Source organism: Camarhynchus parvulus, chromosome 3, assembly GCF_901933205.1.
Source record: "Camarhynchus parvulus chromosome 3, STF_HiC, whole genome shotgun sequence".
In the NCBI taxonomy this organism is placed as follows: domain Eukaryota; kingdom Metazoa; phylum Chordata; class Aves; order Passeriformes; family Thraupidae; genus Camarhynchus; species Camarhynchus parvulus.
The window spans coordinates 5,764,099-5,789,947 of NC_044573.1; the positions used below are offsets into that span (position 1 = coordinate 5,764,099).

The 25,849-nt window shown below is 55.4% G+C and overlaps 2 protein-coding genes across 2 annotated transcripts; both read right to left on the bottom strand.

The window, feature by feature from the left end:
* Positions 1–155: 155 nt before the first annotated feature.
* On the bottom strand, positions 156–13,808 carry PEX6 (peroxisomal biogenesis factor 6). The gene is given in 19 exon segments (XM_030945319.1): positions 156–757; positions 1,066–1,205; positions 2,603–2,680; positions 3,244–3,360; positions 4,091–4,199; positions 4,641–4,702; positions 4,803–5,008; positions 7,205–7,337; positions 7,425–7,501; positions 7,856–8,048; positions 8,191–8,399; positions 11,044–11,155; positions 11,242–11,378; positions 11,550–11,652; positions 12,321–12,404; positions 12,698–12,858; positions 12,935–13,171; positions 13,174–13,265; positions 13,268–13,808. Coding segments are annotated over 19 exon segments (2,928 nt in total). The 3' UTR covers positions 156–620.
* A 5,183-nt stretch (positions 13,809–18,991) lies between these two features.
* On the bottom strand, positions 18,992–22,064 carry LOC115902562 (visual system homeobox 1-like). Its single transcript, XM_030946174.1, is given in 6 exon segments — positions 18,992–19,260; positions 19,841–20,021; positions 20,904–21,027; positions 21,291–21,369; positions 21,699–21,875; positions 21,878–22,064. Coding segments are annotated over 6 exon segments (1,017 nt in total).
* Between the last annotated feature and the right edge of the window lie 3,785 nt (positions 22,065–25,849).

The window sequence follows — 25,849 nt, forward strand, 5'->3', positions numbered from 1 at the left end:
GTGGCCCCACTCTAGTTCACAGGTGTGCTCCCCTCTTTACCTGCAGGACAATGATTTCTCTGTACCACCCAGCCCACCCAAAAATTTGCAGGGACCTTCCTGAGCCTACAGACACCAACAGAAGCAACAACTTGAGGTCAGGCAGTGAGCACCTCGTGCTAAAAAAACCTGTATTTATTCAGAGACTATGTCAAGTCCAGGCCAGCTGGAGCAGCAGTGCCCTGTGTCCTGCTGCCCCTCTGGCCAGCACCTCTCACTGGGGGCTGACAGCCCAACAAGCAGCTGCCTCCAGCCCTGCAGGTGCAGTTTGAGCCTTGCTCCCCACCAAAGAATGGCCTGTCAGCCATGGAGACAGCACTACTGCCCACAGCTTTGTCCCTGCAAGGAAATCACCCTGCTACATTCCCAGCAGCCACATTGCACTGCTGACACGTGAGGGACCCTCACAGAGCCCACCACCCTCCTGGATGAGCAGAGCAGCACTTCCACGAGGCCTTGGCTTGGGAAACTGCACAGACACCATTTCCACCCAAGCTCAAAAGAAGGGGGCCCAGGAGGCATCAGAGGAGAGCAGGCAGTGCCTGTTTGTGCCTGTTCTGCAGTCCCAGCTCTGCTGAGCATTAGGAGGCCGCAAACTTCTGCTGGATGAGTCTGTACCTGAGCAGCTCCTGCTCAGAGACTGATGGCTGCAACCTGGCAGCAGCCTGCAGAAAGTCTTCCATGGTCAGGATCAGAGCAGACTTCTCAGTATCCAGCCCTGCATGAGAGAAACAACATGGAAGGGCTGAGAACAGGAGCAGCTGGTAAGATCCAAAAGCCCACTCTCCAGCCATCAAAGGAAAAGCTGTGTCTCTCCCCTTCCCCCTGGGGCCAAGCACTGGAGGTGGAGATGACCACATCTGCACAAACTGCCTGCCTGGCAATAACCCAGAGCCCAGCACTGTGGTCCCAAAGCTGCTGAGGATCTCCTCACACAGCCCAGCGACCAGCAGTGCCAACTCTCCCCCCTCTGCCCCTGTGCTGGGCTGCTCCAACAGCTGGGACAGGTAAGGGCAGGGCTCCTACCTTCCTCAATCCACTCCACCTTGCGTTTGACAGCACACATCATGGCATCTGAACACAGGGCATAGATGTCTGCTCCTGTCAGCTGAGCTGGGCATTTTTCTAGGATGCTGGTGAGATTCACAGAAGGATCCAGTTTAAACCTGCCAAGAGAGAAAAACAGAGGTGTAAAGGCCAAGAAAAACCAGACCAGTGTGACTGGGCAGGAACAAGCAGAGTACTCATGCTTAGCTGCCTCCAGAATGTGCTCTGCATGCTCAACAAAAAAAAAAGTTTGCTTTACTGTTTTTTTCAACAGTCACTTTTCTTTGAAACATTCCTGCAGCAAGGTCCTTTCTCCTGCTAAGCAGGATCAAAGGAAACTTTGAAAAACAGCATGACCTGAGTTGGAAGGGATCTTAAAGATCATCCAGTTCCAACTCCCCTGCCATAGGCAGGGACACCTTCCACTAGACAAGGATGCTCCAAGCCGCATCCATGAACACATCCAGGGATGGGGCATCCACAGCTTCTCTGGGCCTCTCTGGTTCCAAGCTAGGAAGCACAAAGGATGCAGGGAGCAGTCTTGGAGCCATGGTGCAGGATGAACTCTCTAGAACACCATCTGTTTATGCCACTGGTGTTTGACTTCTCACCTGGATAAATGAAGTGTTCCACATGTCTGGGAACAACCTACAGTCATGGCTGGATGAGAACATGTTTAATGACAGAGTACAAACCACTGTAACACCAAACCACCCCATGAGAGCCCCGCTGCAGACAGTGAGCCTCCCTCAGCATGAGCAGCAGCTGCTGGAGGGCATGGTGGCCAAGACACAGGGTGTGACAAGCTGCTTGCAGCCAGCCCCACACTCTCACCTCTCCTACTAACTCACAGTGATAGGCAGAGGTGATCACAGCTATCCAGGACAGAGTCCCTGCAGAGGCAGTCACAGCCACTCACCCAGCTGTGGTGGGGGGTACCTCTGCACCCCAGGGATTGCAGGGCTTGCTTCTCTCCCTCCAGAGGTGCTCTCAGGAGCTCAGAGCAGCTGGAAAAGCAGTCAAACCCTGCTGCTCAGCGATCCCACACAACCAGTGATTGGGAAGACACACAGATCACAGTCTGAACACCCCTGAGCACCACAGGAGGAGATGCAATGAGCTGAATGGAGCTGCCTTCACACTTGGATTGGCAAACAGCAGGGGAAATTCTCTTGCAGGAATCAAATGGGAGCTTCCTGTCCTGCAGCTGCACTGCAGTCTTACTACACCTTCAGGATCTGGCTGAGCTCCTTAAGAAGAGCACAGTGGCTGGAAAACTCTACCAACCCCTCCCCTTGGACAGGCAGGCTGAGCTCCACCCATCCTGCAGAAAAACCAGTCCCAGCTCAGCTTCTGGAAATCACTCCATCCTCCTGCCCTACCCACTGGCGACCTCAGGTGCTCCCCAGGGCTCAGACATGAATCCAAGATGGAGCACGTCATGCATCAGCCCCAGGAGGGCTGTGACCCCCTGGAAGGTGGTGGCAGGAGGCTGCAGGAGCACAGGGTCACTCACCTCCTGGTGACAGCACTCAGCACCTGCAGCTGTGACTCCCGGTCCTCGCTGATGCCCACGTAGACCAGCTTGTCAAACCTGTTAGCACAGAGAAGGCAGCTGGGCACAGGCCAAAGCAAACCTGCCACAAGTGCTCAGCCCTGTGCACCAGGAGCTGCAGGACAGCTCCTTTTGCTGTCCAGTTTGTGGATGATACAGAGCCTGAAGCAGCCCAAGTGCTCAGAGGCACAGCGGCAGGCTGGGGAAATGGACAGACAGGAACCACCCAGGGTCCAACAAGAGCAGATACAAAGTGCTGCCCCAGGACAAGCAAGTCACAGGCTTGAGGACTGGCTGGGGGGCAGCTGTGCAGAAAGGGCCCTGGGGCACCAATTCCTGCCATTGTTTGGTGCAACAGCAGGTCCCTCATGGCCCTGCTGTGCTGCTGGGGCAGTAACCAGAGTGGTGGGGACAACAAGCCGTGGTATCTTACACTGCTGCTACAGCCACAGGCACCAGCCCCCTCTAGGCTTCCTGTGAGCCAGGGGCCTTCACAAACAATCTCTGCAGAGGGAACGTGGTGGGGACACAGTCCTGCTCACCAGGGCCTGAGGAGCTGTGGGGAACCCCCCTGGAGTGAGGCAGGGCAGGATGGGACATACCTGCCTGGCCGTAGCAGAGCTGGGTCCAGGAGGTCAGGCCTGTTGGTGGCTCCAATGACAAACACCTCTCTGCTGGAATGAAGGCCATCAAGCTCTGCAAGGAGCTGTGAGACAACTCTGCAGGGAGCAAGACAAGATACTTAGAACTTGGCAAGTCACCCAGTGTCTCCCTCAGCCACCAATGAAAAAGGAAGAAGCGAGGCCAGTGGCAGGTCCATTTTTCAGACTTCAGCTCCTACTTCTTCTATTTCTCTTCCCTGAAGACCTCTTACACAGCCCTTACACAGCCATCCAGACTTCTCCATCAGCACAGCCAGCAAGCACATGGGCTCACTTCAAAGTATTCCAAATCCCAGACAGTCCATCAGAACAGGAAGACTGGATGGGAACTGCCAGCTTAGCAGAAGAGCAGAGGAGGCCTAGGGAAAATAACCCTGTTTCTGGGTATCTCTAAGCTATACACACTTTGCTTCTACCAGGAGCACCTGAAAGGTTTCCCACCACAGGGAAACAGCAGCTAATAGGAGGACAGAACAACAGGGGTGTGAAGGATGACCTTGGAGAGGCCAAAGGGAGCACTTGGCAGCCACAGAAGCAGATGGAGGAGACTGTCTTAACCAAATGTTTGCACAACTAGCTTGGGCAATCGGGAACCTGAGGCAATGCAAACAGCAGTACTAATGCTCAGAAAGAAGAGACAGGCCATGCTGAGAGCTGAAGAGAGCAGAGAGGGGGAAAAACAGAGAAAGAGAGGTGGAATGGACTATGCCTTTCAGGGCAATCTCATGCACTGCCTGCAGCTGAGGCAGGAATCCTGCTCTCCCAAGGACACCTGATGCTCACTCACCTGTCCATGACACCTCCTGAATCTCCACTTCGCCCACGACTGGGGGCCAGGGAATCCAGCTCATCAAAGAAGATAATGCAGGGAGCAGCTGCCCTGGCTCTGGCAAACACTGTGAGGAGACAGCACAAAAGGTGAAAAAGACATGGAGGAGCAGTCAACAGCAACAGGACCTGCTACATTCCCAGCAGGAAAGAAGTGTGGATGGAAACCAGACGCCCACTGTATCACCACCACCAACTGCTCCTGCCCGAGTGTCTCAATAGAATGGGGACAGACAGCCCTGAGCAGGATGGGCCCTGAGGCTCAGCTGTGTCTCTGAGGAGCTGCTGTCCCATCAGGAACACCAGGGACAGGAGCAACACCAGCAGAGAGAGCAGGAGGGGAAGCTGCAGGCAGCAGGGAACGGACTGTAGGAGACAGCTGGGTCCAAGCCCTTGCTGAGAGCTGTGGGTGGGAGTTGGGAAGGGGGGTTTAAGCCCTGCCTCCTTCCCTGTAGCACTACAGAAAAGCCCCATGTCCCCACATGCAGGAGCAGGATGCACATCCTCACCATTGCGCACGTTCTCCTCGCTTTGCCCAACGTACATGTTGATGAGCTCTGGTCCTTTCACACTGTGGGGCAGGGAGAAGAGGAAGCCAGTTAGAGACACCCATCCCCTGCCAGCAGGAAGTCAGTCTCATTGTGTGAACCCCCCCTCACATTTCTCCTCACCTAAGGAATGTCATGGTGCATGTTGTTGCCACAGCTTTTGCCAGCAAGGTCTTCCCTGTTCCCGGAGGCCCGTACAGCAGCAGCCCAGAGCGGCACAGACCCAGGGACAGCAGCTCTGGGTGCTCCAAGGGCAACTGGATAGTGTCCAGGATCTCCTTCTTCACCTCCTGCAGCCCACCAACATCCTGCCAGGACACCGAGGGGATCTGCCAAGAGAGGGAGAATCCTTGTCAGCACTTACTCCTGAGCCCTGAGCGTGCCTGGGCAGCTCCAGTATCCAGAAACCACATTTCCCCTCTTCTGAGCTTTGCAAGGGAGAAACAAAACTGTACAAACACATCCCCAGGCATACTGCACTCACAGAGTGCACTTCATCTCCAATCCTCCACTGGGAGGAGGATCCCAGTGGAAGGAGGACTCCAGTCCTGCCCCTGGGATCCTATGTCAGCAAAAATACCCCAGGGAAAGTATCTGCCAGGGTTGCCTGCAGCTTTGAGTGGAGAGAGTCTTGCTGCAGGCAGCCTTTGGGATGCATGAGGAAGGTAAAAATAAGAATAAAAAATTAAAAAAAAAAAAAAAAGAAATCTGGGTCTTGCAACTATGAGTGACTTGTGTTCAGGACAGAGACTGCGCAAGGGCTTCACACCTTGCAGAGGGACAGAATCTGGGCTGCCAGGAGCTCTGTGATGGCAAGGAGGATGTGACAGAGAGACATCCTGCAGGACAGTGTATGGAGCACTCACTGCTCTTAAAAGGGGGATGCAAGAACAAAGTCCATGTATGCTCATGAGGGGGTCAGCTGCAAACATGAGGGGTCATGGAGAACAGAGAGAAGACATCTGAGATGGGTGAGCCAAGGCCTCTTGGGTTATTTTGTGCTGGGCAAAACTATCCCAGAGCATGCTGCTGCTCTGCTCGCCACTTTAGGAGTAACTGGAATGCCCCAGCATGCATGACATCCTCCTGAGAGTCAGAGCAGCTCTCCTGGGAAAGCCCCACACTTCCCCCCACACCTGCTGGCTGTTGGTGCCAGCACAAGTGGGGAGTTCAAAAATAGCTTAGGGCAAAATTCTTCCCCCCTCAGCTAATTTGCATCTCCTTCCTTCACTACTGGAAACAATGTTATCTTATTTTATTTCTTTAGCTGTCCACCAGGAAAATTAGGCCAAACAAAACAAGGATTTTCAGAAAAAAACCCAACTTTTAAAGAAAAAGGTCACAGGCCCTTCTTCTGCAGCGACAATGAATGGAAGAGGTGCCCTCTCCTCTGCACTTTTGCTCATCCTGCCTTGCTAGAGAGAGCTCTACAGTCATGAGCACAGGAAAACTGCAGCAAGGTTGTTTTCAGGGGGGCACACTGTAAGTCTAAGACAGGGTGCAGACACTGTTAACAAGTGGAGGTTTGGAATCAGTTCTCTCCAGAAGGCTCGGGCTCTAAGTGCAGACAAACGTGTGACTAACCAGAAAGTGCAAGCAGGGAACTGAAAGCAATGTTGAGAGTATCCAGGTCTGCTAATGGGCTTCCTGACCACAACCAATTACTAAGAAATCAATAAAGGAATGTAAAATGCAAACAAAATTAACTCCCATTCACACAGCTCACTGCTGAGCATGCTCTGTGGTTATCTGTCTTACAGAAAACTTGGCAAACACCACAAAACAGAGATCACTGCATGAATTAAGTGGGCAGCTGGGGAAGGTGCCAGAGGAACTGCTCCAAGGCCAAGGCTTCCTGTCCTGTGCTGAACTCAGTTGTTGGCACTCATGGGCATGGAAAAGAGGTTCTGATCACTTTGCTTGGTCCTAACACCACATTACCCAGCCAAACCAGTCACCCCAAATGCTGCTTCCCTGGGTGCCAAGCTGACAGAGGCAGATCACACCCCTTATGAGCAGCTGACTGCTGGTTTTCTCAGATTCTCCAGGTCACTTTCTCTGAAGAAACCCCAAGTCCTTCAAACTGTCTGCCTGTCAGAAAAGTCCATCTCAGCTCAAGCAGCATCCAAGGCCAGAGATCAAGTCTAAGATTTATCTCACCTGTGGAGAAACTGCCTCACCAGCCTGTGCCACAGCCTCCCTGTTCCCTCAGGCCAGGTGGCTGGGGAGATCTCAGCAAGGCAGCCTCAGCCCCACAAGAGGCTGAGCTGCACAGCTGGCACCCCTCCAGCACCACTGGTCTGCATTTAGCACTGCACGAGCTTCCCTGACAAATTCCAAGCCAAGAGGGAGAAAATTGATGGGGGAAGGTCCAGAGGACTGTTTCCCACTGAAAGCTGAGGGAATATATGGGAGGACAGAGCAGGAAGCAACGTGTCAGAACACAGCCCTGCAAGATCTGTGATGGGCATCTCGAGCCAAGAGCTCTGCAGAACCCAGCCCCTCCTTGTGCCCCAACATCTCACCTTTGGGGCTCCCACTGCCTGTGAGTGGGCATCATGCAGCTGCTCCAGTGCAGCACTAAAATCCTCCTCGAGCACTGGGAACCCCGCAGTGCAAAAATCCCTCTCCACTTCTTCGCTCAGCCCGCCTGGAAAACTGGTGAGGAAAGAAAGGGAAAGGAGTCAGACTCTGCCCCACTCGTGGCTGCAGCCCCTGCCCTCCCCACCCTGCTGCCTGTGCTACCTCAAGGCCTGGATGCGGGTGCAAGCAGCCCGGCTGCTGTGGGACAACAAGGCACAGAAATCTCCCAGCACAAATCCCTGTGAATGTGGAAACAAAGAGCATCAGTTCAGTCCCTCACCACAGCTACACCTAGGCCATAAAAAGCACAGGGAAAAATTCCTTGAAGAGCCATTCCTTGAGCAAGCTGCTCCTGCTTCAAGGCTCTAGCTTCATTTTTTTTTTATTAGCAGAGGTGAACATCAGCCAACACCTCTGCAAAAGGTGTGGACTAGAAATCTGCATTTAAAAGCTGATGTCTGAGCACCAGGATTAACCACTGAAGAAGTTGTCTGGGCTGTGGGAATTACCCCCTCTCTCCAAGGCCAGCTGGGGGAGATTGGCCCAGCACTGCCAGCCTGGCCATCCCCACGTGCTGCTGTGGTTTTACTCACTGCAGTCCTGCGGGCCAGCTTGGACAGGCTCACTTCTTTGCCCAGAGGCAGGCTGGCAGTCAGCATGCTCAGCATCAACCTCCTCTGCTCCTCTGAAGGGGCTTCGATCTTCACCTCATGGAGGAAAGCAGTCTGCACATCTGTGGGAACATTCTGGGGCTTGCAGGTTGTGCCAATCACCAGCATGGGGTGGCTGTGGGGAGAAAGGGGACAGTGCATGCTCTCAGCTCTGTGGAAGCACCTCTTACACTGCCATCACATGTGCCAACTCACTCTCCCTTGGCAGAAGCAAACAATTACCTTGAATACCCACAGCAAACGTGCAGGGTCCATACCTCAGTGCTGGGTCTGTGTCCAGGAGCAGCTGCCTGAGGGTAGCAATGACCCTGGCGTCCTCCCCGAGCCCGTCTCGCTCTCTGCCAAGCAGCTCGATGTCTTTCAGCAGGAGCACACAGGGCTGGTACTGCTGGGCCTGGCTGAAGGCCACCTGCACTTTCTCCTCTGTGGCTGCACTGGTGTCACTGCACAAACTGACACAATCGACCTGCCAGACACACAGACAAGGCAGTTGCAACATGCATGGCTGGGGGGGACATAGGACAACATTCCACAAAGCTTTGCACGGGCAATTCATGGCTCAGAGGAGATCAAACTTGGTATTTCCCAATGTTTCCTGAATATGACATTCAGGTTCATATTCAAAATAGGCACATTCTGGATGCCTTAGCAGGGATAAATGGCTGTCTCTTGCTTCTCTGCAAGAGGTGAGGTAGGCAGGAGGGTCTTATCTGAAAAAGGTGAAGCAAAGGGAGCACAGAAATCAATACAGTGGATATCACAGCTCAGCAACCTCAGCTGGAAGAGATGAGAAGGAGATGAGAGCTGGAAGGAGATGAGAGCTGTGGAAGACAAGGAGAACAAAGTATCTTGCAGAACAGTGCAGTAAGTAGAGGAGGAGGCCCAGAAAACTGCTCAACCAGTGCCAGACAGGCTCAAAGTGCAGGAGGAAGGTAAAGGTGATGGGTGTTTGGGGGGAAGTTAGAGATGGCAAGAGGCCCAGACACTGTTTACAAAGCAAACACTTGCTGAAGTCATCCAAGGGAAGAGGTGACTGGTGAGCCTTGAACAGCAGCCTGGGAACAGGCAGTGCTGGCTCCTGGTGCTGTGAGGCTGTCCAGGGAGACTCAACCATCCCCAGGACTCCCTGAGTTTCATCCTCAGCCTGAAGCAGGCAGAACAGCTCCCTAAAGGGCAAGGACAAGGACACAGCACAGAGGAACTCCTGTGCTCCATGTACCAGAAAAAACCCAGGAGTTAGGGCTGTAATAGCAGCAGTATCTGTATGCAAGCACTGAAACGCAGAGAGAAAGGACAAAAATTGTTTATCATCAAGTGGTGGACATTAGAGCAGGGAAGAATTACTGTGTCCTGGTGGGATGGCAGACACAGCAGTCAGAGAAGGGGAAGAGCAGGTGGAATGGCAGTGTAAGCACTGCAGTCAGTGAGAAACAGAGGGGAGAGTGTAAAAACTGGGGTAGGAGAATAAAATGGACAGAAAGCATCTCTGTCTTTAACAGTAAGCGTGCTAGTCTTTAAAAGCAGCACACAACCCTGAAACCAGAGCTGTAGCCTTGCACACACACCCCACTAGAACCTGAGGCCACCTGACAGGACATGACAGTGACAGAGTGCTTCCAAGGACATCCTAAACATGGATCTGAGGGTCCTGTGAGATCCCTGCAATCTTGCACTGGATCCAAAGAGCTGTGGCACATCTTCAGAAAAGTCAGAGCTCAGCACCACAAAGGATCATGTCCAGATGAGCTGCACAGCAGCAAGCCAAGGCACTATCTACCTGCTCCACTGACCCAGTCCTACAGCTTTGCTTGGAGAGAAAAGAACAGGAAACGAGTTTACTCTCAAAATATCCACCAAAAGAAGGAGCAAGCCCACGATATCCTTCCACAAAAAGGGGAACCTTCCAGCCCTATTCTTTCCATTTTTCTTCTTCCATGTCCTTGCAGAATTTCAGAAAGTCTCCTAGAAAAGTCACTACATGACTTCCTCTCACTTTTGCAAACGTATCTCTACAGATTCAAGGGAATGAAAGCATTTGTGGGATAATCCTGGACTGTCAGAGTGAACAAAAGAGGTATGCTGGAAGAAAACAGCAATTTTAACAAGTCACTGAAGACTCTGCTGGTGCCCAGAACCTTTTGTGCTGGACAGAGACAGGTGCTAGACCTCATTTTGGCCATCCAGGCACATAACATTCCTATCCAAAGGGCTTTTCCCAGTCAGATGTGGTTTTCTAACAGTAAATTTCTCATTCAAATACTCTCACCTACACAGAGAAACATCTCCTTCAGCTTGCCTGCTCCCACCAGCTTCATCTGACAGTCACAGGCCTCATGCTGGCACAGGGAAAAGTAAACACCTGCCCTGCTCATCTGACCTCTCAAGCTCTTGTGAAAAATCTTTCAAAAAGATCTCATAAAAATTTGTATCAGATTCTCCCTTAATTATTTTTCAAGCTGAAGAATTTATTCAGCTTTTCCCCACAAAGAAACTGGTCTAGACCCCTGATCTTACCCAGTGTCCTTCTCTGAATTTTTCCAGTTCAGTTTTATGCTTTTGTGATGGGGAGACCAGAACTGTGCATGATGTTCAAGCTGTGTCAAGAAATGGATTTGCACAGCAACAGCACCCACTCTCAAGTTTGTTTCATAAAATGTGATCTGATTTTTTTATACACATACAGAGAGCAGAGCACAAGTTTTCAGGGGGCCATTGACATAAAACCAAATTCTTAATACTGACAAGTCAGCTGGAACTATATCATATTCCACATTAAACCACCCCCAGTGAATTCCACCTGACACTTCACTGCTTTTGGCAGAGGGTGGTGGTGAATGTGAACACAGTTACAGGGCAGCTGTTTTATATGCCAAGAGATTTTGAGCCAGGTCTGGTACATGTGCTAGCATGAAACTGAGGGCTGCTTTTCTTTTCCCTCTCAGCTAGAGAAGATCTCAGCATTATTTGTGCCTCACTTGTCTGCATCTGCACGTGGAAGCAGCTCCTGGATAGGCGTGTGTCATGGCTGCAGCAGGGCCGACTTAAAAAACATTTCCATAATCCTCGGTCTGTTATAAATCCACCAATCCACTGAGCCCAGGAGGAATTACCTTGAAGAGGTGGAGGTTGAGGCAGCTGCACACAGCTCTGACAGCCATCAGCTTCCCGCTGCCGCTGGGCCCCGAGAGGAGAACGCTGCCCACGCTGCTCAGCGTGCTGGCCCTGCAACAGACAGGGAGGGGAGCTCTCTCCAGGGCTCTCTCCAAGGAATTCTCTTCCAGGGCTCTCTCCAAGGAATTCTCACTCACCGACGGTGCAGGTGAGGCCGGAGAGCATCGCACAGCTGCTTCACCACGTCAGAAAGTCCCGCAGGAGACAAACTGCTCCAGAACTCACTGCTGTTATGGGCTGGGGCAGACGGGACAGTGCTGTTTGTTGAACCCACCTGTGAGAAAACAAAAACACCACCCAGTAAAGACCGGTGCCAAGTGACAACATCTGTCCTGAAATGTCATTTCCCAATGGCAGGAGGCACAAGCCTCCACAGGTACATTTGTCATCCACAGTGAAAGCTCAGCCTCAGATCTCCTCTCTCTGCTCTCCACCAACATCTCACCAGATAGAGAGATGAGTTCTGGGTGTCCACCAGGTAACCCTCGGACTGCTCGCCTTCCACCATGCCTACGATCTTCTTCACCTTGAAATAAAGCTCTGGCCACCTAAGGGAAAACAAACAAGCACTCTAAACTGCTTAGCCAAGGAGGAGGAAGGAACAATATAAATGTCAACAAGAAGACAGCTGATAAGCACAGGTAAGCAGAGAAACTCTTGTCCTCTTGCAGTATGCACAGGATCAGCCAATGTGAATGCTGGGAATGCCACTGGGAGCACCCTTATCCTCATACAAAGGGGATGTTCTCCCATTTAGCACAACTGTTGCAAAGCCACTCGAGCAAAACCAAGAAAGGCAGAACTGGTGGCCAAACAGAAAGTTAATCTAACATGAACTCCTAGGGCTTATATGCACATTTTGTTGTTTGTCCCAAGTCAAGAAGCCCAGCTCCGACTTTGCTTTGTTTATGTGGCTCTGACTGCCCTCAAGCTACCCTTTCCTCTTCACTCTTTATCCCCATCAGTTGCTCTACCTCTTTTTTTTTCCTTTTTCCCCTTCCTGACTATTCAAATGAGCTAACAGAGGCCTCCCTCTTAGCTTCAGCCCTCATTAATCCAGCAAAAACATTTCCCTCTTCCCAGTATATTAACAGACAGATAAAACACTAAAATCCAGGGACAGATCAGAATGGAATAAACTGATTTCAAGAGAGTCAATCATGAAAAAGCATCTTTGCTCTTCTGATACCAACAGAGCCACAGTGCGTTGACCTACCTTAGGAACTTGTCTGCATTTAGTTCTATAAACTCGGCATTTCCAAATGTTGGAACACACAGGATGTCTCCCTCTTGGACCAGCCTACAAAAAACCCAGAGTTTCACCAGTGAAAGAGAGTAAATCCTTCTGGTTGTGTGGCCTCCCTGCCCTGCATCACTTGTGTTTTTACAGAAAACACAGAGACTTGAAGGTGACTTCTGAAGGACAGGACAAGAAGTGTTGTGTCCAAGCAAAGCATACTCCTGACAGGACAATGCAAGGGGATATTCTAAAACTACACAGCACCCGCACTGGGGGTGTGGATGTGCACATCCCCAGCGTGTGGCACAGACGGACAGTGCACCTGCCCGGAGCGCCCACCCCGCACAGCTCACCGCGGCGTTTCGAAGTGCCTGTAGAGCACGCAGTCGTAGCTTCCCCGGGTGCTGTACGCCGGCGAGCACACGATCTCCAGGTGCAGCTCCTTGGCGAACGGCGGCACAGACAGCACGGACCGGCTGCCCTTCCCATCCGCGGCGCCGCTCCTTTCGTACCTCTGCGGAGCACACGGGGCGCACCGTGAGCCGCGGCTGCCGCTGCCGCGCTCCCCGGGCCGCCCGGCCGTGGCTCACCTGCAGCCGGAGCTGTGCGGCGGCGGCGGGGTCGCAGCCCAGGTTGAAGGCCAGGGCCGGGGCCAGCAGCGCGGTGCCGTCGGCCGGGCCGCGACGGGCGGCCCGCGGGTACTCCCAGGGCGGCGGCCGCGCCAGCAGCGCCGCCAGGTGCTCCCGGGCCGCGCCCTCGGCGCCCACCCGCACCCACTCGCCCTGGAACAGCCCCAGCGCCAGCAGCCCGCGCCGGCTCACCCACACACCTCCGCGCCGCCGCCGCCGCCGCCGCCCGCCCCGCCGGGCACCGCCCGCAGCCGCGGCCCGGCGGCGGCGGCGGCGGCGAAGCGGGAGACGAGGGCGGCGCGGCGGCGGCGGACGGGGGGCGGCCGCGGGCGGTGCCCGGCGGGGCGGGCGGCGGGGGGGCGAGGGCGGTGCGCGTCCCGCTGCCCAGCAACCCCTGCAGCGCCGGGCGCGCCTCCAGCACCAGCGGGCCCGGCCCGGGGCCCGGCCCCGGCAGCGCCTCGCCCCGCCGCGCCAGCACCGCGCCGCCCGCCAGCCTCCCGGCCCGCCCCGCCGCCCCCAGCAGCACCCAGGCCAGCGCCGGCGGGCGCCGCACGGGCCACACGGCCACCCTGCGGCCGGCCGCCAGCCCCAGGCGGCGCAGCAGCGCCCCGCGCAGCCAGAGCTCCGCGCCGCGCCGCCCGCCCGCCTCCAGCGCCACGGCGCTCAGCAGCACCGGCTGCGCCCCGCCGCGCCCCGCCGGCCGCACCGCCAGCACCAGCGCGCCGCCCCGCCCGCGCAGCGCCGCGCACAGCCCCGCCGGCGCCAGCAGCAGCGCCGTGGCCGGCCACAGCTCGGCCGGCGGCGCGTCCAGCGGCCGCAGCACGGCCACCGCCATCGCGCCGGTGGCGCAGGCAGCGGGGCCGGGCCGGGGCGGAGCGCGGGGCGGGCCGCGGGGCCGGGCCGGGGCGGGCGCGGTGCCGGCACGGTGCCGGGGCGGAGCGCGGTGCCCGCCACACCCCTGCCAGGCCGCAGAGCGGCGGCGCGGGGCGGCCCCGGGCCGGGCTGGGGCGGTGCTCCCCGCCGGTCGTTGCGAGCCGTGCGGGCGGCAGCGACACCCGGTGACGGCGGGGCCGTCCTCCCCGGCTCCGGCAGCCTGCAGCCAGAGCCTCCGGATTCCCCCTCCCAGAGGGGGAAGGTGGCCGAAAAGGCGGGCGGGGATTTTGCTGTTCCGCGCCCCCCGAGAGCCTCACGGCCGCGCAGTGTGGGATCGAGGGAAAAGGCACTCGGTGCCCTCGCTTGTGGCAGCTTGAGGAGATTGTGCGGGCTGGACACGTGCGCCTGGTTTAAAAGAATGGACTTGTATTGGTGTTAGTGATGAATTAACCTAGGAATCATAGAATAGTCTGAGTTGGAAGGGACACATAGAATCATCAAAGCCCAGGTTCTGTCCCTGCGCAGGACAACCCCAGTAATCACAGAGAATGCCCGAGAGTACTGTTCAAACACCCACTGAACTCTGTCGGGCTTGGTGCTGTGACCGCTTCCCTGCGGACCCTGTTCCAGTGCCCCACCACCCTCTGGGTGAAGAAACTTTTCCTAATATCCAACCTAAACCTCCCCTAATACAGCGTTACAGCCGTTGTCTCGGGTCCTGTCACTGGTTACCACAGACAAAAGATGAGCGAATGTCCTTCTGCTTTAATCGTGAGGAAGCTGCAGACTGCAGTGGGCTCTCTCCTCAGTCTCCTCCAGGCTGAACAGAGCAAGTCACCTCAGCTGCTCCTCACAAGGATGGCTCTTCACCAGCTTCGTAGCCCTCCTTCGGAAGCTCTCTAACAATTTTAATGTCTGTTTTACATGGCAGCGCCCAAAACTGCCCCCAGAACTCGAGGTGAGGCCGCCCCAGTGCAGAGCAGAGAGGAACAATCCCCTTCCTCACTCATCCAGCAGGCGATGCTGTGCCATATGCACCCCAGGACAGGGCTGGCCTGTGTGAAAAACGCCAAACACTTTTTTTTTTTTTATTTTAAAAGTTTAATAGTAATAAATGGTTATAAAAATAGTAATACAATTAGAGAAATAATAATTTGGACAAATTGAATTAGGACAATATGAGACAATAGAAACAAAGAGTTACGGATGTCCAGGTACCTTTTTCTGGGCAGCACGAGCCTGAAAAAGGACTCACGTTAACAGAGGATTAACCCTTAAAAACAACAGCCCGTTGCATATTCATACACCTCATACATGATGCATAAATTCCATTCAAACACAGGATTCTGTCTGGTCAGTGTCAGCTTCTTCCTTCTAATCCTAACAGCGCCTTCAAGGTGGGAAGAAGTTCATTTCTTCTGATAAGAGAGCAATAAATTCTTTTTCTCTGAAAGATTTAGGTGTCCTGTGGCTGCTATCTGGTGCAAGTGCCTCATTCCTTGCTAAAAAAATCCCACTAACATAGTTCTTGTTTTAATTACAAAAGTTACCTTTTAATTACAAGACGACATTTATTATTAAAATGTTAATACAGCACTACTAATCAATACATCAAAATACATATGGTAAATATCTGCGTAGAGCCATATAATATGCACTTTCCACAGCCTGTCTGGAGAAAGTCAGAGGCTCTGATCAGCGCCTGTGCCCTCTGCCAGAGACTGCTCGATGTACCGAGTGCCTGTTGGGGATGCAAGACGAGAGGGATGAAACACAAGCTCCGCAGGATTCTTGAATTCTGTATGCACAGCAGACGCGGCCCCGCAGGGGTCTGTGGCAATAAGGGGAAGGAGTGAGGCTTGCAGCCGCCTCTCCTCTCCTCTCGTCTCTCCTCTCCTCTCCTCTCCTCTCCTCTCCTCTCCTCTCCTCTCCTCTCCTCTCCTCTCTCTCCTCTTCCTCTCTCCTCTCTTCCCTCTACTCTTTCCTCTCCTCTCCTCTCCTCTCCTCTTCCTCTTCCTCTCCCCTCTCCCACACGGAGCTCTCCCCTCCTCTCCCGCTCCACACGAGGGACGCTACGCTCGCTGCGCTCGCTGAGCTCCCAGTCTCAAAATCCAACCTGCGGCTTGGGAGGATCGGCCAAAACAAAGTGACACAGATATTAACATTGCTAAAGCTGTACGGAAGTGGCACCGTGAAGATGCTTCTGCAAATGCAGCCCTGCAGCCTTCTCTGCTCTGGGCCCATCACTGGGACGTAAGAAAATTCTGACTACCAGCGGTTGGGTCATTTTATCTGTGCTTTAAAGTAAGGGAAAGCAAGCAAAGAGAGTGGGACACCCCCACCACTGCCCCAGGGTGCCTGGCAGTCAGCTTCCAGTCAGTGAAGAGATCTGCATGTGCTGAGCACTGGCTTTGAATTTACTGACTTCTCTTGCCTGGGCCACATGGAAGGGATCTTGTGTGGCAATGTTCCTCACTCGTGGCTCACCAAATGTGGTGGTGTTTGCAGGGGTCCCAGGAGGAGGGAAGAGATGAGAATCTTGACTCCATGTTTCAAAAAGCTGATTTATTATCTTATGATATATATTATATTAAAACTATACTAAAAAATAGAAGAAAGTATTTCATCAGAAAGCTAGCAAGGAAAGAAAAGGAATGATAATAAAATCTTGTGACTGCTCACAGCCTCAGCACAGGTGGCTGTCATTGGTCATCAAGTAAAAACAACTTTCACATGCTGGGGAAACAATTCTCCAGATCACATTCAAAAACAGCAAAACATGGAGAAGCTGAAGCTTCTCACCTTCTCAGGAGAAAAGATCCTAGCAAAAGGATTTTTCATAAAATATATCTGTGACAATCTTCTGCTTGAGCAAGTGCAGCACTTGTGGCTGAGAGATGCCCGGGCTCCTTTCCAAGGGAACCTCTTGGCACCAGGCCCTGTTGTGGTCACCAGGACGGCTGTGGGGTCTCACATGGAGTAGTGGAGATGTGTGCAAGTGGCAGCCATTGCCTTGCATCAGGGTCACACTCTTGTCACTGAACCAGCACTGGCTGAGCCATGGCTGGGTCTGGCTGCCACTGACCTCAGGATGGATCAAACCTGAAGCAACAGCAAGAATGGGCTGCCCTACTCCTATTGCTGCTCCAAGCAGTGACTTTGGAGGACAGTGGACACTTCCCTGCCAGGGTCAGTGCAGGCAGCGAGCAGCTGAGTGACTCCCTGCTCCGAGGAGGGCAGCAGACCCTGTCACCAGGAGCTGAGCCTGGGCAGTCACTGCCATCCACCAGCATCTGTACCCCTCAGCCACTTCCCAGCACGTGAAAAATGCCTCGGGCCCCTCGCCCTCCTCTTGGCTCCTCCTGCCCAGCTTGTGGTGAGCACTGGGATCCCACCAGGCACTACCAGGAGCGCGCCCTGTGCATGCTGGAACTACAGTGTCTCCCCTTGTAGCCCTGGTGGCGGTGACGTGCCTGCTCTCACAGCCCTGCGGCCAGCACAAGGCAAGGAGCCAGGCCATCTGCACGCAGGCAGACCAAAGGGGAAAAAAAAAATAAATAAAAAGGATTGCAAGCATCCAGTGCCAGCGTGGCACAGCCCAAATAAAAGGTTTGCAGATGCTGCTCAGGCAGGATTAGGCCTCCAATGTGCTAAGTCTCGGCTCTCAGTGAGCCTAATTGCTGCTGCAATAAGCCCTGGCTGGTCCTTTCCTGAGCCGTGCTCCCCACAGCCCCCCCAGCACACTTTTTTTTTCCCCCTGCAAAGCTCGCATTTGCCATGCATATGTTACCCCTCCCCCCGGCAGCCTGGAGGGGTCTGGCCAAGCAAAGGAGGGGAAAAGCAGGAAATCTGCACGTGCCACTTACTGCTCTGCTCTTCCCAGGAACTGTCCCCCTCTCTCCCCCTGTCCAGCACATCTGTGAGAGCAGCCAGGCCCAGCAGCAGAGGCAGGAGCAGGGACAGCATCAGTACCTGCCCCACACATCCCCTGAGCTGTGTTAAGACACTTTCCAAATTGGAATTACTCAGATTTTAATAAAACCTTTTGATAATTTTCCGTTATGTTTTGGCTGGTAGATGAAACTGGAGGTGTTCCAGGAGAGCTGTCCAGGCATGTGCATGGGCCAGCTGAGCAACTGCCATGAGATGTGTCAAAGGAAGGTATAAATTGCAATACAGAGCATGAAAACCAAAGATACACCACAATTTTATTTATGGATGTGTAATAAATAAACGGTGGACAATACAGGAAGAGCCACATTCAAAAATCCAGATTACTAAAGTGCTTTTAGACATAAATATCGGGTGACCAAGAAACGGCTCTGACATTAACACTTTTTACAGACAATTACAAAATATCTTCTTATGTCACTTCACAAAATTGTTTAATTGCTCCAGGGTACTATGGCTTGCTTTTCAAAAAGGTCTGTTCTATCATGCATAGTGTGGCAAGTGACATTCAAGAGTGTACAAAATCATTGCATAAACAAAAACCTCCTTACCCCCTTCTCCCAAATACGAGTTAAGGAAGATACACAGTGTAAATCCAGTGATAAGGCTGCATTGGCAGGCTAGATCCTCAGGGAATATAAACCTGCCTGGCTGTCAGGTTACACCAGCTTGAGGATGAACCCTACCACGTTTAAAAACCCTGCTGCTCCTCGAGGTGGAAGATTTGTGTGCTCGGCGTGGAAGGACTCGCACACGGGCGCTGCGCCGGGGTGGAAGCGCTTGGAGAAGCCGTCTGTAAACTCCTGCACCATCCTTGCCCCTGCATGCTGGAGGAGGGAGCAACTCCCAGCGTGCTGCTCCTCTTTGTGCTTCTGGCTAGCTGGGGGAGTGGTCCCAGCACGGAGGGGAAGGAAGGGGGCTCCTCCCCAGCAGCAGTCGGTGCTGACCGCAATGCGCTCCCGTCCTCGCACTGCCCCCGTCCCCTCTGCCACCCTCCACCCTGGCTCTGCTGAGAAAAGTGAACAGCTTGAAGGTGAGGGGACGAGGGGATGTGTGTGCTCATTTTTAAAATGCCCTGAATTCGGATAAAAGTTCTGTTATTTAAGAAAAAAAATATACATATCGATAAATCAATAAATATTATGGTCTCGCCAGGACGCTGTGAGGTCTGGCCTCCTCGAGGTCAGCCCAGGCTCAGTGGTCCCTGTCCTTCTGCTCCGTGGGGGGGTCCCCGTTGATGTACTGCCTCAGCACACCCCTCTTCTCGTGCTTGGCTGTCCTGGAGAGGTCGATGGCTGTGTCCTCCGAGTCTTTTGCAGGCCCAAGCTTCTCAGAGCCCTTCTGGGAGCTGGCCTGCGTCCCTTTGAGTTCCTCCTCCTCCTCCTGCTCCACTCGCCAGCCATCTGCCAGCTTCTCTTGGCTCTCTGCCTTCCTGCTTACCTCCATGGACTTTTTGTGCATACCTTGCAGAGGGGAGAGAGAAAAGCCAAGGACACTGGTTGCTTATTTCTGCTTGGAACGGCTCACAATCACCTCCTGAATGACTGCTGCTTTCCACAGTTCTTGCCTACATCCCAAGGAAAGCTCTCTCTAACTACCAGCCTTTCCCAATCCAGAGTCCTGCCACCTGCTCTCTGTAGCCTGAGGGGATGCCTTGTGGCAAAATTAGTCTGTACCTTCCCTGTGGCAGGGAAGGCTTACAGAGAGAGATGTGCTGTAATGACCCATTCCAACCTGGAATGAGCAGAGGGTAACTCTGAGGTATCTTCAGTTTAGGAGCAGGGGGTGGTGACTTCTTAGATGCCTTGCAACTCCCATGCTGCCTGAGTGATACCCACCCACGTGCAGGCACCTGTCTGACACAGCAGTAAAAGGTTTTCCTTTCCCTAGCTGTTCTTTGCGAGGAGGAAGCGGAAAACCGAGGGCACTTGGCAGCCTGCGTACAGCTCAGGGCCAGGGAGGCCCCATTCCTTTCTGGAAAAGGGCAAGGGCAGCCCTATGAAAGAAGAATCTGAGCCCGGATCCCCCCAGGTTCCCACTCACCCAGCAGCCACGGGGCGCAGGATCCCACCAGGCCGCTCTTGGCGGAGTTGAGGATGGACTCGGGCAGGGGGATGGAGTGCCGCACCATGGCGCCGTACAGGCCGTACTCGGCCATCACGCTGCTCCGGCCCCAGCACTTCTCCCGCTTCCGCCACTTGGCTCTTCGGTTCTGAAACCAAACCTTCAGGGGTAACAGCCAGGAGAGCACGGAGGGGTGGGGTTGGGGAGGAGACAGCCCCCACAGGCCGGTGTGTGTCCCGTGGGGAACGGGGAATGCGCATCCAGGGCAAGGTCAGCCATGGGGGTGCGTGCAGGGTTGGGTGTGCAGACACCGTGTGGGGAGGGGTGTGAGGGAGGGCACACACGTGGGTGTCAGAGAGGGGAGGAAGGGAGGGAGAGGGAGCACATGTTAACATCAGGCTGATGGTGACACAGGAGGGTGATCCCAGCCAAAGTCACCCGACGCTGCTCCGCCTGCCCGCAGGGCCTCCCTGCCTGATCCACAAAGCACCAACCTCTCCAGAAAAAGGGCTCCATAATGCAGGGACCAATGAATGCAGGGACCAATGACAACAGAAGGTGCTCAGGTCCCTCTTCCCACCCCACTCCTCTATTTGAAGGTTCAAGGCAGTAGATATAACCAGGCTGCTGCCCAGACCACCACCTCATTGTTAAGCCACTGAGCTGTTCCATAGGGGAGCAGGATCAGGCCCTAAAATGCCACGTGTCCCTCAAAGGGGCAAGCTAGTGAGCAAGCTCCTGTGTCACAGCTTGGCCCAGCAGCTCCAAATTGCTCCCGGCTCCTGCCTGAGTGGGAGGACAGAGCCAAGTTGCCAGCAAAGAGCAAGTGCTGGGGCCAGCTCGGTGCCCTGGTTCTGCATGTCCATTGGGAGGCTGTTCGATGCCAGCAGGCAGAAGCTGAGCCTCCCCCCAGGCGCCCTGCAGCGCTTCGGTGCCGCCACGCTCCCACCACCTGCACCCACTGCCACAGAGCAGAGGAGACGGCCGGGGGCTGGCAGCCCGCAGACTCCTCGGAAGCGAGAGGATCGCTGCAGCCACCTACCTGTATCCTGTCCTCCGGCAGCTCCGTCTTCACAGCCAGCATCTCCCGGGCATAGACATCGGGGTAGTGCGCTTCATTGAAAGCCTTCTCCAGCTCCTCCAGCTGGTGAGCTGTGAATACGGTCCTGCCGAGAGGAGAGAGCATCCTGTCACACCGTCCGGACCCTTGGGCAAAGAGCGAGGCTGGCAGCCCCCCCACACTGAGGTTTTCTTGCGGAAAATCCTCCCCCCACCCCAGCTGCAGCCCTCCTCTTTCCTCCTTTTCCTCCCTTTATCCCCCTTGTGGGGGGACCGACCGCCGCAGCCTGGGGAGAAGAGGAACAGCGAGAGGATGGTGGCAGCAGCGAGGAGGTGAGAACGGGGACACAGCCTGGCTCCCGGGAGCTACCTGTGCCGGCGTTTCTTCCTCTTGATCTGGGAGCTGGACATCTTCAGCTCGCTGGCGTCCCCAGACAGGCTGTCCTCATCTGGCAGCAGCATGCGGGAGGGGAAGAGTCACGTTCCCGTCGAGAGCGGGGCACCCGAACGCAGCTCCCCAAGCACGGTTCCAGCCGCCCGCGGGGAGCGGGCCCGGGGCTCGGAGGGGTTCCCTCCCCCAGCTGAGCCCGCACCGGTGATGCCATCCCGGGGCAGGGGGTGGGAGCCCGCATTGCCGGAGGGTGAAAGGTGAAATGCTCGGCATCCCGGCGGGACGGGCGGCACGGGAGCCGCACCGGCGGGACGACGCGGCAGCCCCGGCAGCGGCTCGGGACGGGGGTCCCCGTGCGCGGCCACCCTCGACCCCGACCCCGCTCACCGGAGATGTTCTCCTTGTGGCGGCGGCCGGCGGGAGGCGGCCCTGGCGGCGGGCGGGGGCCGCGGGCGGGCAGGAGCGGCAGCGGGGCGGGCAGCAGGCACGGGGCGCCCGGCGCGCCCAGGCTGCACAGCAGCCCCAGCCCCAGCCCCAGCGCCCCGCCGCCCTCGTAGCCACCGGCGGTGGCGGCCGGGGGGCCGGGGGCGGCTGCAGCTCGGCTTCCAGCCCCAGCAGGTCGGTGATGGCGAAGCCCTTGGCCCGCAGCCCCGCGCCTCCCGGCCGCGCCGCCGCGCCCGGCGTCACCGGCACGGGCACCGCCACCGGCCCCGCCGCCGCGCGTGCCCCCGACGGCTCCGCCCGGCCCGGCATCGCCGCCGCCGCCTGGTCTGGCCACCACCGCCCGCCGCCCTTTTTATCGTCCCGCCGCCGGTCCCGGCTCCAATCACACTCCAGACCGGCGGGGGGCCGCTCCCAATCCCGGGATTAACAGCCTCGGTGCCCCCCCGCCCGCACAGGTCCCGCGCCCCTCCCCCGGCCCTCCCGGGCCACCGTCCGGCCCCCGCCGCCCCCTCTCGCCGTCCCTCCCTCCGTTCCCCTCGGCCCCCGCCCCTCGGTCCCCACCACCCCCCGCCGGTCCCTTGCGGTTGCGCTCGGACCCTCTCCAGGATCCCCTCTCAGTGCCCGTCCCGCCCCGGCCCGGTCACCCTGTTCCCCTCCACGCCCCATAAATCCGTCTCACATCCCCTTGGGTTCCCTCTCCGGGTTTCCTCCCAGGAACTCCCTGCTGTGTCCCTGTGTCCCCACATCCCCTCTTCCATTGCACAGCAGTACACTCCCCAGCAGCCCCATTCCAGCCCAGGGCTCTTCAGCCCCACATCCCAGATGGGACATCCCACTGGGCTCAGCACCCTAGGGATGGGGATGGGAACAGGCAGGGGCTGCTGGGCAGGAGCCTCCCCTGACCCCAGGTGTCTTGTCACCCGGGCCAGGGCCACCTCGAGGTGCCTGGCCTCCGTGCTCCCTTTTGCTCCCAGATTCTTGCACCTGGGCTGCAATTTTTTTCCCTCTTCCCTTCATCTGTTGATGGAAATGATTTACAACCGGCTTACACGGGCCGCCTGATCCAGGCCTTCATTGGACAGTCAGATTAACCGAGGGTCCTTCTGATAAAGATAATTACAAGGGGACTCCGCATTAACTTTGCATTATTAAAGAAAGACCCAAATCTCCCATCGCAAGCTGTTCCCAGGATTAGCAGAACAATAACTTTCATTTAGGATAATTGCCGTGGCCGGCACTGGGGGCTGGCGGGGGGGACCCTCTGGGCCGTCGTGCTTCTCACCAAGAAAGGCAAATGGGTGTGAGGGGACTGGGAGGTGTGGAAGTGTGAGCACCAATTCGGGGTGCTCGTGTGCTCAGGATGAAGGGATGCTCGGAGCATCCCCACCCAGAGTTGCCCCCTGCCCAGACACAGAGCACCCCGGGATCCCCTTGGGCATCTTCACTTCTCCAAAGTGCTTTTGCTGCAGTTTTGCTGGAATAGGAGACTTTCACTGCTAGGCAGGGAGGATCTGCCACAGTAATTAGAAGTCATAATCCGGCCACCACCCACAACAAATTTCCTGTTCGAGCAGATATTAGTGGTTAAAACCCTAATTTTTGATGTTGTCCCAGAATCAGCTTGATTTCAGCAGTTTACATTGAGGCTGAGCTGTTGGGAGAGATGATGAAGCCTTAAATATGCATATGGCCTAGGCATTTGGAAAGTTTGGGGATAAAGCACGTATAATTGCTCCTAATCAGTTTATGAAACATAAAAGCTCAAACCCAAGAGAAAGCCGATAGATGCAGAAATGGAAATAGCGATTAAATCTCCCCATGCTGGCAAGGTGGCCTGGATATGGTGCTGCTGCCCAGGGCCAGGGTGAGCGAGGCCGTGCCCTGGGGGACGGGGACACACCTGCTCCCGGGACAGGACACTGGGATGGGCTGTGGGGACACTCCTGCTGCACCCCCAGCTCCCCCAGCCATGGTGAAGATGGGCACCTCTACCAGTCCTTTGGACAATAAATCAGTTAAAGGATATCTTGATATATGCTCATCAGATAGGATTAGCTGGGATTAGACTAATCAGTAAATGTTTCTCTGCTCATTATTTTCTAAGGAAGATTTTCAGCTGATTCTCCGACGCCGAAAGATTATTAATCGCTTAAAGAGCAGAACATCAAACATCGCCCCTTGCTCTAATTTCCCTGGGGTTTGCCCCCCCTCTCCATGGGCAGGGTGCCTGTGCCAGCCGGCCCAGCAGCCTCAAGGTGCCCCAGCAGCCAGATCCTCCATGGGGCTCGACCAGAGCAGCCCAAGGCCACAGGACCCCGGCCTGGGTGCAGTCCCATGTCCCAGGGGTGAGCGCTGCCTGCAGCTGATGCTGGAGCACCCCCATCCCTGCTGCACTTTGCAGGATGAGGGACACAGCCAGGTGGGACAGTTCCCAGATTGTCCCCTGCTCCACCACCGTGTCAGACACCTGCCATGACCTACAGGATGGAGGGCACGTGTGGTGGGATGGATACCTGGAGCTGTCCCACTCAGAGCCCAGAAACAAGTCTTGGAAGTCCTTAGGGGATTACAGACACATGCAGCATTTTGGCAGACCCTCGTCAGCTGATGATAACTCCAGAGCCAGCATTTGGCGGGTTTTTGGAGTCCCTGTCTTCACGGTGGGCTGGGGGAAAGCCCCAAAGGATGTGCGCTCATCCTGCAACCACCTGCTGTAGCAATGAGGAGGGGGCAGCAAGGAGAAGGTATTGAAGGGCCTGGTTTAGGGGATTAGTAATGGGATAAGACAGCTTTCACCTCCCTGGTTTAGATATGAATCAGGTCAATAATAAAGGACCATCTGACAGTTTCAGGCAGCTCGGGGTGGAAGAGGCTCCTGTGCCCCAGGCTGGATGGAGAACTCATCTCCAAAAGCCCAGCTCTTACTGCACACCCATCCATGGTACCTGCACCAGCAGTCACTGCCCAGTCCTCCTCCCCAGCTCCACACTCCAACCTGCATCAGCTCCTGGCACACCAGCACAGGAGCAGGCTGGAGTCTGCTCCCCAGGGATGATGCTGGCACCACAGCCCTTGGGCACCTGCTGTGTAGGGCAAGCTCAGCCCGCCTCTGGGGGGCACAGCCCTGTGAAATCCTCCTGCAGGGAGGTGCAGGGTGACCCAGAGGTGCAGCAGGGTGAGCAGCCAGCTGATGGCAACACAAGGCAATGTGGCAAGGGTGGGAACCTCAATAAGCGTGGACAGAAGGAAAAGGGCTTTTCCTCTGCCTCCTCCACATCCTGCTGGGAGCACGGGGAAGTGGCGGCTGTTGTGACAGCATTGTCTCTGACACGTGGGTGAAAAGGAACTGAGAAGCAGGCCATAGCTAGGGGAGAAGGCAGCAAAGAGGGGGGTGTTGCAGCCAGTCCCATGTGCCTTTTGCAAGGCTAAATCCCCACCTCTAAGTTACAGACGAGCCTCCTCCTTGAAATGCAGGCAATGAGACTTTCCTCAGGCTGCAGCAGGGCTCAGTGGTGGATTGTGTGCACACTCCTGGCCAGTGAGGAGTAGGTATCTGTAGTGGCCAAGTACCAAACCATTTTGGGGTGATGGATTTGCAGAGGCAGGCAGTGTGAATAGGTTAAATGAATCAGGGAACCTGCGCTCCCTGCACTGTCAGGCTGTGGGAAGTGCTTTGTTGGCAGCTCCAGTGGATGTGGGTGAAGCAGAGGGTTTGCAGGCTGAGCCCAGCCACAGCTGGCCACACACCACCTGCTCAGTGCTGTAGCATGACCAGCCCAGCTGACTGCAAGTGTTGTCAGCCCTAATTTGGCACGGGGGGTCCCTTTCCTTGTCCACACACCCTAGAGACATCCCTACTAATTCCTGTGCACAGATTTCTGTCTTAAGGCATTTGCCTTTGATTAAAACCAGAAGAGCAGTCACGGTTTAAGCGGAGTTTAAGAGCAAACCATGTGCCGCTGCACAGGGCGCTCACATCTGGAGTGTCACAGATTTAATCAAACTGCTGGGAAGTGCCACATGCAGACAGCTGTCACAGCAGCCTGGAGCCCATCTCCTAATTAATTCCTAGCCAACACAGGGCAAACAAATGG